This window comes from Microcaecilia unicolor, chromosome 5, assembly GCF_901765095.1.
Source record: "Microcaecilia unicolor chromosome 5, aMicUni1.1, whole genome shotgun sequence".
Taxonomy (NCBI): domain Eukaryota; kingdom Metazoa; phylum Chordata; class Amphibia; order Gymnophiona; family Siphonopidae; genus Microcaecilia; species Microcaecilia unicolor.
In genome coordinates, this window is record NC_044035.1 from 362,333,709 (window position 1) to 362,347,394 (window position 13,686).

Consider the following 13,686-nt stretch of genomic DNA (forward strand, 5'->3'; position numbering starts at 1 on the left):
GATCTCCAGCCTCCCTGAACCTGTGTTGGAGGGATTGGAAGGACTGGAGGTCTGATGGACCTCAAGCTCCCATTTTGCCTGGCTCGGGGCGGGGGTAGTTGGGGTCTGGTGGCCCCTTGGACCTCCAGCCCCTGTGTTCGACAGGTCTGAACTTTTGACAGCCCAGACCTGTCAAACAAGTGCGATGCGCTCAGGCACAATCCCCCCGCACTTCTACCCAATGATCAGAGAGAATTGCGTTCTTAAATTTGCATCAGTTATCTCTGATCATAGGTCCAGTAACGCCCCACGCTGTTCCAGCACTATTTTTAGAGCGCTGTTTAGAATCTACCTATCAGTTTTTTTATGTCTTCCCACAGAACTGATTTTGTTTCCATTGACTGTTGATTGCAACGTTCGTTTTTTGTTTGAGGCTTTGGAGTTTAATAAACTTTGTAGGTAACTAAAATGCAGTTGATATTTTTTTTCCATTGGGACTATGGTTGATGGTGTATGCTGGGGAATGGGAGGGCAGCAAAAGAGCTGGTATGGTGGCATCTTTGGGCACCACACTTATTCAGAGGACCACATGAGGGCTAGGTAGGGGTGCAGGTGGAGCAAAACAGATAATGGATGGCAGAGGAATGGGAGGGATGAATGCTGAGGAATGGATAATAGAAAAGGGGGGCAACAGTGGCAAGGGGGATGGTGCCAAGGCATCAAGCACTTGTGGGGCCCAGAAGCATAGCAAGCCGGAAATGCACCGTGTGACACGCCCCCAAGTGCTCCTGCATGCTTCCATCCCGCCCACTTGCGTCGCTCCAACAAGGGAAAGGAAAATGAACGGGGAGCATCTTCCCTGGTGGAGCCTGCACTGCAACTGAAACTGCAGCCAGGAGAGTAAGAGGAGGTCTGGTTCTCAGTGTCCTTGAGCTTGGAACATCCAGAGTAAATGTTTGGAATGCTGCTGGTGGATTTTTAAATAGTTTTATAAAAACATGCCACCCAGTTCCATACTTAGGAATGAAAACCAAAACCCATTTGCAGGCACGGAAATGGCAGAACTCATCTTGCACACATGCATTCACAGCATTGCATGTAGGAAAGTGAAACGGTGGCAGTGGCATATTTCCCATTTATACAAATGTATTCTCAGGTTATAAGCACACAGCTTGGGCAGCCCCCCCCCCTTTCCCAAAAATAATGTTTGCAAGTGCTCAGACCCACTACACTGAAGAAAATAATGCACACAAATGTTCATGGAAACATAGAAAAATGAAGGCAGATAAAAACCATATGGCCTATCCAATAGGCCCTTCCATGCCATCTACTATCTCTTCCTCTCCCTTAGAGATCCTATGTACTTGTCCCAAACTTACTTGAATTTACATACAGTGAAAGGCCATTCCACTTTGTTTCTAAAATCCAGTTTGGTGGGGGTGAAAAAAAACCTTCGGTATCTCATGTGGCTGAACGCCACTTGTCCCTCTAAGAAGTTGGATTCCAACCACTGGAGGTTGTGTAACTAGTTAGCATGGAGAAATCTCATTCGTTATCGGAATTAACCAGAAAAATCAGTCCACCAACGAAGAACGGCTATGCACCACCACCCACAAAATCGAGAAAGCTATCAATCTGTCAGTCTTCCATGTCGGGTAAAATTAAGCCAGAGGCGCCACTCCAGTCTCACTCCTTTTTCTTGCACAAAAGTTGTTTACCCCCTAATCTGTACTATTCTCTTGGGTTTTTGCAGCCCAAATACATGACCCTGCATTTTTTAGCATTACATCTTAGCTGTCAAATTCTGTCCATTCTTCAAGCTTCATTAGGTCCTTCCTCATGTTAGAAACAGAAAGAAACCAAGCAGACGCAAAATAAGGAATAAAAATGTTCTTTAATAGTAAAAGATAAGACGCGACACGGCACCGTGTTTCGGCAAGAAACGCCTGCCTCAGGAGTCTGTGTACAGTAAACGCCAGTAGGTGGAGCTGAACCGAATCAAGCCTTTAAAAAGACTAATGATTGGTGGATATGCAGGATACATTAGTAGAAAGCACTAGCAAAACTGAAAGGAGAATCATGTCCTCGACATTTTTGTGGACACTATTCTCTTTACCCGCAAAAGATCGAGCAGAGCACTTAAGTGCTATTCTTTTTTTTTTTTAAATATTTATTTTCAAACGTGCTCAAACAATGTCCATTATCAGTATAGTTACAAACAGTGCAATCAGGTTATCCTTGACATTGACAATAAATTGTCATAAATAACAACTTAATGGGAAAAAGTATACAGAGAGAACAGACCTCTCTAATACAGAAAAACAGCTTCCAAGTCACGTTGCTTTAGCACTTTTAAATGGTAATCACCCATGCAATGTATTATATCCTTACATCCATTCCACATCCAACCAACATCTATACATCTGACCAAGCACTTCTCTTTTTCTCCCCACACTCCCCCTAATTCAACCCCCCCAGGCTGTACATGGATGGCCACAAAGTTAAAAATCATAAGCAGGCAATCAATATCAGCAGCCCGTATTAGGGATGTATATATTATATAAGCGTCATTTTTGCATAATGAGACCATAAATATAAGTAATGGCACCGATCAGGCGTCATTTGCTTTTCTTTCTCTTTCCTGATCTCAAAACTGGCAACCTCTTTCATTTTTCAGTTTTTTCAGTTTGGTCACTTCAATGCAAAGGAATCTGCAAGTGGTAGAGGATGTACGCTGATCCATCAAAGGTTGACAATGTCCCAAAAGCAACACACTATAGTCCTAATCCACTTTGTGTTGGATGGTAGTCTCCAAAGATTACAAGACCTGGGTCCAAACTGTTAGTTTCGAACATTCCAGAAAATGGTGCAGTAGGATGCCAGGATGTGACTTACATTTAACACATTGATCATCATCCCACAACTTCAATTGACTCCCCTGTGCTCTAGTGATGTACACCCTGTGCACTATTTTAAACTGTCTCTCTTAGAGTTCCACCATTTTGAGAAAAGAAAAGGTAGAAATAAGACAGGTAAAAAGGAGTCTAAAATTCTGCCCCAAATCTATCTGCCACCGCTCACAAAGTTTAGAAATGCACTGTCTATCTGCAATATCCTGAACCATCTTGATAAACTATTGGGCGGGAGGGAACAAAGGCAAATTGGACATCTAATTTTGTTGGTACCCAAACATTACCATATTTATGAGATAAAGATTCATAATAATGATGAGCCTGAAAAAATGCCCATTTGTGGATGCGGGGCAAGTCCCAACATTTCTGAAGTAAGTCAAATGAAGGGAAACTCTTCCCCCCCCCCCCCCCCCCCAGAAGCTGATAAAATGAGAAGCATCCCTGGTCCTCCCAGAGTCTAAAAGCCGAGGCCCCAACCCTGGAGGGAAAATCTGGATTTCTCACCAGTGTAATAAAACAGGATGCCCTTGGAGTACCTCGTAGTCTCTTTCTCCACCACCTCCAAGCTCGTCAGAAAGGTTTCATGAAAATGGTCCTCCCCTGAAAGTCCCTCCCAAAAGGAGAGTCTCTATGTAAAAGATTTATCAGAGAATAGGGCTGACACCAAGAGCGTAACAGCTTCAGGGGAAAACATTTCTGGACTCCCGATGAATTCAGTGCAGCAATGCTGCTACATTATGTATTTGAATATCTAGAAAATTTAGACTTTCCTGTGTCTTATCTAGAATTAATTTAGAATATCCAATTCAAGCTGCCTTCCCCTGCCATACAAACTTGCGGAGTATGACCCTCAAGGCCAGCTTCTCCTTATGCCGAACCCAGATGGGTAGAGCTTGTAATGGGTATAGTGGTGTAGGGATCATTATCATTTTAACCAATGCTACCCTCCCCATAAGAGATAAGGGAAGGTCTATCCATTTCTGACATAGAGATTTAATTTTAGCTATCCCATCCATTATATTTTGCTGGTACATTACCAACTCTGAGGGGTGTAAATAAATACCCAAATACTTCATGTTAACCGCAGTGGATGTGATTGGCAGCGTCTTATGCCACCCCTCCCCCCTGTAATGGCATAGCATCTGATTTGGCACAATTGACCTTCAGCCCCGAGAAAGTACCAAACTGGTGGACTAAATCTAGGAATCTAGGTAAATTCTCGGGAGCCCTATTCAAATAAAAGATCATATTATCTCCGAATGTACTTAGACGGGTCTCCATACCTCCTAAATCTAGACCTTGGATGTCTGGATCTTGCCTGATCATGGCTGTTCCCCTTTAGTGGCCATTAAAGGCTGAAAAAATATACTTCGCCCACTCTGGATTGTTTAAGATTTTCATGTTCTTGAGCCATCAGATGTGCTTCCTGCAAAAATGCTGTGCCTGTCCCCATTTTGTGAAGCATGTTTAGAAATTTAGTGAGAAGTTAGACAAGGATCTGATAGAAGATATTCAAAAGATTGGTATGAAAGGGGAGGTGCTACTGTTGGGAGATTTCAATTTGTCTGACGTGGATTGGAACGTCCCGTCTGCGGAATTGGAAAGAAGTAGGTAGATTGTGGATGCCTGTCAAAGTGCCTTGCTCAGACAAATGGTGACAGAACCCATGAGGGACGGGTCGATGCTGGATCTAGTGCTCACGAATGGAGGTAGCGTTTCCCATATTTGGGTGGGTGCCCACCTAGGTAATAGTGATCTTCACACCGTATGGTTTGATATAAGGGCAAAGGCGGAGTGCGGACACACAAAACTCAAAGTACTGGATTTCAGACATACTGATTTTGATAAAATGGGGGAATACCTGAAGAAGGAGCTGTTGGCGTGGGAAGGCATAGGAGAAGTGGAAAAACAGTGGTCCAAGCTAAAGGCTGCTATAAATATGGCGACTGATCTTTTTGTGAAGAAACAAAAACAAGTACTTATCTGGAGATGGCATCTCAGGACACCATTTTCAACAAAGTGACGTAATCAGCGTATTCAGAGTGAGTAGTAAACGTGATAGTGCTCGTGTATTCGTAAAATAATTCCTCCAACTTCAATTCGACAAATTTCCTCAGTCCAAAACGTTCATTTTCCTCTTTCAGGACTTCCCAACACAAGCTGTGTTTCGCAATACATTGCTTCATCAGGGGAATTAGCATCTCCTAGAAGTTAGAAGCATATATCTCAAATTACTGTGTCTAATTCATTGTGCTATAAGTGGAGCAAAGAAGATGTTTGAGCAAGGTAGAGGTGTGAATTGATCCTTGTTGAATGTTGCATTCAGTGAAATGAGTGGTTGAGAGGGAGTGGTGTGAGATTTAAACCAGCTAAACACAGTCCCAGAAAGACATAGCTCTCTGGAATCCTCCCAGCTGGATCTAGCTGGTCAAGGAGTCCTTGGCTAATAAAGTGTCTATGAGTTGATTTAACATTCCTTTGACACAGAAAAATCTGTTTTGATGGCTCAGGCCTTTGGTTCAGGCTTGATCAAGCTAATTCTGATTTACACATAAAATGGTAACAAGGCTATGCCCCACAATTACCTTTGGAGACAGGAGAAGAAAAGACCATCAGAGAAAATTAATAGGTGGTTTAGTTTCAGGATTTATCAGTAATCTATTCAGCAGCCACAACTTACCAGGGGCAGTGAAAGCAGCATGGGGATAGGTGAGACAGGAGAGCATGGACGAAGAGTCAACAACATTGTGGTGGAGACTTGTTGAGATAAGACAAGGAAAGACTATCAAGGATGTTTTGAACATGTAACAACAAGGGGTCGATTAAATGGGAGCCACAATTTACCAGACGCAGAGAGAACAGCATGGAGATAATTAGGACTGGAGATCAGTAATATGGTGGTGGAGGCCGGTAGAGACATGAATTAATGATGTGCCTGGAACCACAAACAGGAAATGAGGGCGGGACCAGAGCTGAGAGACAGAGAAGGGAAAACTGAAGTGCCGAGCCTGCACGCTTTTTACTGCTGCTGCCGGCTGCCGTAACCCCGACGAGATAAGTCAAAATGACTTTTAAAATTCGGAGGGAGGAGGCCTGGAACTGGAATGGAGGGAGGGACGATGACCCTGGAACTGGGAAGAAGGGAGGGGGACCCTGGAACTGGGAAGAAAGGAGGGGGGACCCTGGAATTGGGAGGGAGGGAGGGGGGACGCTTAAAAACATTAATGGCAGAAGGTGATTACCTTGCTAGCGCCCATTTCATTTCAATGAGAAACGGGATTTTTTTTACTAGTATAGTTATAATAGACTCAACGGTCTTTGGAACCATTGAGTGTGGTGGAATGAGAGATCAGCATTGAATTTTGGGGTTTTCTTTTTTTTTTTTATGATTTTACAATTTTACATCCATTTCAAAAATGTAATAGATTTGGAAAATAATACATCTAAACATATTACTATCTTTATACAGATTAATATAACTTTTATATTGACCACAATCAACACCACACTATGACGCAAGAAACTAGGTATAACAAAAAAAAAAGAGGAAAAAAATAAATGAGTATATTCTACTCTTGACTAAGAGGAAGATAATCCTAAGTACTCGCTAGCCAAAATTAACAGCATATTTTTAAGTGGGGCATCAGGTCTGAACATCAATCTTACTTTGCTCTTTCGATTCTATATATGTTTGCATTTTCTTGGGCTCAAGGAACATGTAATTAACTCCTTCAATAGACAATTGACATCTACATGGATATTTTAGGACAAATGTCCCAGATAAGGCGAGAATTCGTGGTTTTAACACCATGAACTCTCGTCTACGCTTTTGTGTCTCTTTATTGAGATCAGAAAATATCTGAATCATGGCTCCAAAAATTGGATCAGCATTGAATTTTGGGGTTTCCTGAAGAAATATTTAGTGAAATGTGGTCCATGTTGGGACCCGCCAACTTTTGAAGAAGATAAGTGCATTGGTTCCTTTGATCATTTTTGTTTATGAGAGATGACATTCTGTACATATGTATGTTTTTTTGGACTGACATTTTCATAGCATGAAAATTGAATTTTTTGTTTAAAAGACTGAATAGACTATAAAAAGTGGGGATGGGACGACTTTCCTATGAAGAGAGGCTGAGAAGGCTAGGGCTTTTAAGCTTGGAGAAGAGACGGCTGAGGGGAGATATGATAGAAGTGTATAAAATGATGAGTGGAATGGATCGGGTGGATGTGAAGCGACTGTTCACGCTATCCAAAAATACTAGGACTAGAGGGCATGAGTTGAAGCTACAGTGTGGTAAATTTAAAACGAATCGGAGAAAATTTTTCTTCACCCAACGTGTAATTAGACTCTGGAATTCGTTGCCGGAGAACGTGGTACGGGCGGTTAGCTTGACGGAGTTTAAAAAGGGGTTAGATAGATTCCTAAAGGACAAGTCCATAGACCGCTATTAAATGGACTTGGAAAAATTCCGCATTTTTAGGTATAACTTGTCTGGAATGTTTTTACGTTTGGGGAGCGTGCCAGGTGCCCTTGACCTGGATTGGCCACTGTCGGTGACAGGATGCTGGGCTAGATGGACCTTTGGTCTTTCCCAGTATGGCACTACTTATGTACTTATGTACTAAATAAATTGACTGTTTGTGAAGGGTAGTGATTGTTGATTGCTTGTGATAGTTCTCTAGTCAGTCTATGTAAGGTTTTGTTTAGGGTACCAAGTAAATGAACCACCTTGTGGCTTTCCCTCCTCATCTCCTGCCAAATGTCATGTCGGGCAAGGCACATTTCTCAGTGCACGTCCAGCAAGTCTCCCAGAATAACATAATGCCAATCCTCTTGCTGGGTACAAATTTCTGCAACCTGCTGTTGAAGAGGTGTCAATGGCACCACCATTGACCTTCACTGCTTCAGACTCTTAGTTATCCACAATGCCATTGTGAGCAGTGCTAATGATTCATCACCAACATCTGTGGTAACAGGGCCAACCAAATATTTGTGAGAATCAATGGCTGTTTCTCTGTGCTTTGCTTATGTGATGCTCTTCACTGGTGTGTAGCTCATTCAGTGAATCCTCTTCTACCTAGTTAGCAGTCAACCCCTATCCCCCTGAATGCTGGCCCAGCTGCAGTCCCCTTCTGTGGACACAATCCTGTTGTCCCCCCATACCGCCATATATTCCCCCTCCATGACTTTCCCATGGCATAATCGTAAGTTAATGTGTAAGATCTACTCACCTTTTTCTGCATCGATGGACATGTCAGTCGTGTAAATACATTGTGACATACCACAAGGTTCTAACTTCTCCTTTACTTTGGAAGGTAGGAGGGTCTGATCACATTATATCATACTTAAATATATATTATTCATGATACAATTAATGTGTGGAGATGTTCCCATGATGTATTGTGTCGTTTGAGCGGGGAACGTTTAAAATTTAATTTTCCCATTTTTTGCTATTGAATATACCACTGTCGTGTCAGGCTGTATTGTGGCCATAACCAACTACTCCAAGGGTGTCAGCTGTAGTGGAACATGCTGACCCTCTCCCTGTCTGCCGAAAGGAGTAGTCAGTTTCTGCTGACGCCTTCTTAGCATTGCCATGTGTATGAAGCAATGACTCACCTGCCTAGCAGTATGTTTCATCATCCCAAGTGAGCTTATCTCTACAGCTAGCTCGTTTCATATTTTTCTTTCTCTGTCCAGCCGGTGTCCACACCACAGACAGTTTTTGATGTTCAGCTCAGACACAGTGGATCAGCAGATTCTTCTTCTCCTCAGCAAAGTGTGTAGCATGAACACAAATAGTGATAGTGAGCAGGAGGGGACCTCTTGCAACAGTCTTCCTCCAAATTTGTGCCACAGCTTTCTTGCTACCTCTATTCTCTGAAGGCCTCGTGGATACTCTGAAACATGCTAACAGTACTCTTTCCGCTCACCTGCTTTTCATTTTTGCCCACAGGTACACTGCAGCTCTCCTACCCCACATTTATCTACAGTACAACCAGCAAGGATACAGACCTCCTATAAATAAAAGTGTACAAAATGACAGAGGGCTAATGCAGAAACAATTCTGAACACAACACACACAATGAACAAGCAGAAGTACTGTAGATAGGTAGACATTTCTGTGATGAATGCAACCACAAAAACAAAATGGTCCCCTTAACAACTGGCTGGCCTTATATGCCCTCTAGCATTCACAACACTTTTTTTAGCACTTCCTCACTTTCTGGCATATTTTGCTGTTATAAGCATATGCACCCACTTATATATGTATTTTTCTATTTATTTATTTAATTATTGCATTGTGGGGTTGTTTTTTTTTGTCACATTCAGAGTTCTTTTTAACTGGCACAAATATTGGTGCGTAAACATGCCCATGAAAATGGAGGCTTGGAATTTCAATATTATGCACAGGTATAAGTGAGATGCATATATGCAGGCACATCTACAGGTGCTGTTTCAACAACTTTGAGATCATAGACAGGTCCCAGTCGAGTAATATGTTCATGTTCCATGCTGCAATTAGTGCAACTCATGTGCACATGCATCTGGTTAGCACACAAGTTTTGCAGGCATCCTGTTGGCATATAAGAGAAGTACTCTTGTGTTAGGAAGCCATGTGCTAAGCCATCAGTGGCCTCTAGGCCTGATAGAGCATGTGTCAGCAGTAGAATTGCTTGCTTAGTTACTGTCAGTACAGCTGCTATGATGGGTAACAGACCAGCATATCTTTGTATGGCTCCCTTAGGTAACTTGGTATGAAAAGGAAATGCAACAGAAATTGTCAGAATTATCTCAGCTGCAGGCAAAGCTAAAAGATGCAGAAGAGCATTTAGCCACAGTAGAAAGCAAGAGCAACACCGTAGAAAGCAGCCTGGACCTGTACAAGAAGAAGTACCAGGCATGTGTGAGTTGGGTAGGAGAGCTGGAGAGCACCCTTCAAAACCTAGAGGAAGACCTGAAAGATTCTCGTAGTCAGGTAAGGGGGATATCGCTAACCTATTGGATGTCTCCATTCTATTCCTTGCCTTTCATAATCTCTCTGTTTAACTTGGGGAAATACAATTACAATTCAGGCAAGGGTTAACTTGGAGCCAATATGATTTATAGAAATGAAGGGAAAGATCTCAACATCTCTTATCCACAATTTGCAGAAGGTTTTTCTTGCTCAATGACCAAGGGCTCATTTGCCAAATATAGCAGATATAGTTCTGCAAATTGTGGTTAAGAGAAGTTGAGTTTCTGAGGTTTTTCCCTCCATTTATATAAATCGTATTGGCTCCAAGTTAACCCTTGCCTGAATTGTAATTGTATTTTTAGTATTACTTTTGCAAGTGGTAAACCATTTTTGTTTAGTAGTTGTAACTTTTGGAAATCACATGGGGCAGCTTGGAGTGCCAGCCCTCGGCTTTGTGCTCCCTCTGGTACATTGTATCTGTGGGACTGCAATCTCACTTTCAAAGAGAAACTCTACGTGAGGCAACTGAGAGAACAGGACTCCATTTTCAGCACATGCTTTATACCTACTGAAAATAGCCGTGAGCTTTTCAAAGTGAAAAACTTTGCGCACTCTGCCTTCCTGCTTGCCCTCGGACAAGGTGAAGTTGCTTACCTGTAAAAGGCACTGTGGAAGGACAGTAAGATACCAATCCTCACAAAGCTAACCTGCCTCTTCTAGGAGTTCTCTCACTAAGACTAGATTTGTGCCAAACTGTGGAGCCCTATGTGATGGTGATGTATGAGCTCCTTTTTTCTGTTTCAACTCAGGTTCTGTTGGATGGTGTTAATTATAGGTAAGCCCTGGTAACCTGCCTGGTTATAGGGAGGCAGCTTCACTTTTTTTTGGAGGTGGGCTTTCCCATGAAACTTTGACTTACTTTGTTGCAGGTGGCTGATCGTGAAGGCTCCATCACAGCTTTGCGGGGTGAGCTGTTGGTCTTACAGCAGGAACTTGAAAGTAGGTGTGTCCAAATAGACAGGTGTGAAGAAGCCATTGACCATTTGACTCAGGAGCTGCAGGCCACTCAGGAAGACCTGGCTGAAAGCCGTGTGCACGCTCACCAGTGTGAGGGGATGATTCAAAGACTGAAAGAGCAGGCTGCTGATAAGCAGGATGAGGTAAGCAGAGAAGGTGATAGGTAGCCTATATTCTCCGAGGACAAGCAGGCTGCTTGTTCTCACTGATGGGTGACGTCCGCGGCAGCCCCTCCAATCGGAATCTTCACTAGCAAAAGCCTTTGCTAGCCCTCGCGCGCCGATGGGCACCGCGCATGCGCGGCCGTCTTCCCGCCCGAAACCGGCTTGAGCCGGCCAGTCTTCTTTTCTCTGCGCTCGGTACGGTTGTGTTTTACCGTTCGTGCCCCGGAAAGTCGACCTCGCGCGTCGTTTTCGACATTTTTCTGTGTGAAAACCAGAAATTTTTTGGATTAGCCACTTTCGGTTTTTCCTTTTCCTCTACTTCGAGTTCTTTCGCCCCGTTAAGTTTTCTTTCGTCGTCGGGGTAGGCCTTACTTAGGCCCCGGTCGAAATTTCCTTTTTTTCTGTGCCAAATTTCGCCATTTCGTCTTTCGACTTCGCCGGCATGATTTTTCCGCCCATGACATCGAAGCCTTCCAGCGGCTTCAAGAAGTGCACCCAGTGCGCCTGGGTAATCTCGCTCACTGATAGGCACGCGTCGTGTCTTCAGTGTCTGGGGGCTGGGCACCGCCCTCAGGCCTGTAGTCTGTGTTCCCTTTTGCAAAGGCGGACTCAGGTAGCGAGGTTAGCCCAGTGGAACATTTTGTTCTCGGGCTCTTCGTCGGCATCGGCACCGGGGGTATCGAGTGCATCGACATCTTCAGCGTCTAGACCTTCAACCTCGGCGGCCAGTGCATCGAGTGCATCGAGGCATCGACCCTCTGCATCGGCGCCGAGACATCGGATAGCTGCATCGACGTCGGTGGTACCGGGACCTCGTCTGCTGATGTCGTCGGACGGTGGTGCTTCGTCTGGAGTGCAGGTGAGGGCTGTCCATTCCCCTGCTGGTGGCGGTGAGCCTTCGGGTGGGTCTCCCCCTACCCTGAGGGCTCCTGCGGTACAGCCCCCCCGAGACCGACCCTCTTCGGTCTCGGCCCCGAGGAAGCGACGTCTGGATTCTACGTCCTCCTCGTCGGTACCGGGAAGCTCCGGTGACATGCTTCGTCCCAAGAAGTCGAAGAAGCATCGTCACCGGTCCCCTTCCCATGTCGGTACAGAGAGCTCTGGGTCGCCGAAGGAGTTGGCACCCAGCAGGCATCGGCGCCGAGAGGACCGCTCACCCTCTGTTCAGGAGGTGTCGATGCGCTCCACTCTGGACAGCCCGGAACAGCCTCCACGCCCGGAACAGGTTCTGACATCGACGCCTGCATCGACTTCCATGCCTTTCTCTGCAGCCGCTCTGAACGAGAGCCTCCGGGCCGTCCTCCCAGAGATTCTGGGAGAGCTGTTGCGCCCTACCCCTCCGGTACCGGCGGTGCTTGCGCCACCGGTACCGTCGAGCGTGGCGCCGGCTGGCCCATCGCCCGAGGTGAGGTCTCCGGCGTCGGTGCCGCGTGCGGTGCCGGCTGCCGTCGCCTCCCAGGAAGGCTCCCCGACGACGTCGGCGGAGGGAGCTTCGCCGATGCGGGCGAGGGAGTCTACCTCTCGACGCCCCCATCGTGGACGTGGCTCCACGGAGTCGAGTCGGGCACGGTTGCAGACACAGGTCCGTGAACTTGTGTCTGACACCGAGGGTGAGGCCTCGTGGGAAGAGGAAGAAGACCCCAGATATTTCTCTGACGAGGAGTCTGAGGGTCTTCCTTCCGATCCCACTCCCTCTCCTGAAAGACAGCTTTCTCCTCCTGAGAGTCTGTCTTTCGCTTCCTTTGTCCGGGAGATGTCTACGGCCATCCCCTTCCCGGTGGTTGTGGAGGACGAGCCCAGGGCTGAAATGTTTGAGCTCCTGGACTATCCTTCTCCACCTAAGGAAGCGTCCACTGTTCCCTTGCACCATGTCCTAAAAAAGACATTGCTTGCGAACTGGACAAAACCTTTAACTAATCCCCACATCCCCAAGAAGATCGAGTCCCAGTACCGGATCCATGGGGACCCAGATCTGATGCGCACTCAGTTGCCTCATGATTCTGGAGTTGTGGATCTGGCCCTAAAGAAGGCTAAGAGTTCTAGGGAGCATGCTTCGGCGCCCCCGGGCAAGGACTCTAGAACCTTAGACTCCTTTGGGAGGAAGGCCTACCATTCTTCTATGCTCGTGGCCAAAATTCAGTCTTACCAGCTCTACACGAGCATACACATGCGGAACAATGTGCGGCAGTTGGCGGGCTTGGTTGATGCTCTCCCCCCCTGAGCAAGCCAAGCCATTTCAGGAGGTGGTCAGGCAGCTGAAGGCGTGCAGAAAATTCCTGGCCAGAGGGGTGTATGACACCTTTGATGTTGCGTCCAGGGCCGCTGCTCAAGGTGTGGTGATGCGCAGGCTCTCATGGCTGCGTGCCTCCGACCTGGAGAATAGAATCCAGCAGCGGATTGCGGACTTGCCTTGCCGTGCGGATAACATTTTTGGAGAGAAAGTCGAACAGGTGGTAGAGCAGCTCCACCAGCGGGACACCGCATTCGACAAGTTCTCCCGCCGGCAGCCTTCAGCCTCTACCTCTACAGGTAGAAGATTTTTCGGGGGAAGGAAGACTGTTCCCTACTCTTCTGGCAAGCGTAGGTACAATCCTCCTTCTCGACAGCCTGCGGCCCAGGCTAAGCCCCAGCGCGCTCGCTCTCGTCAGCAGC

The 13,686-nt window shown here is 45.8% G+C and overlaps 1 protein-coding gene across 1 annotated transcript in view; it reads left to right on the plus strand.

Moving 5' to 3' along the window:
- The window catches only part of PMFBP1 (polyamine modulated factor 1 binding protein 1), a 151,446-nt gene that overhangs the window by 32,766 nt on the left and 104,994 nt on the right, over window positions 1–13,686 (plus strand). Inside the window, exons 6-7 of the mRNA XM_030205073.1 lie at window positions 9,644–9,874; window positions 10,783–11,013. Coding sequence (XP_030060933.1) covers window positions 9,644–9,874; window positions 10,783–11,013 — 462 coding nt within the window. The remainder of the gene's footprint in view (window positions 1–9,643; window positions 9,875–10,782; window positions 11,014–13,686) is intronic.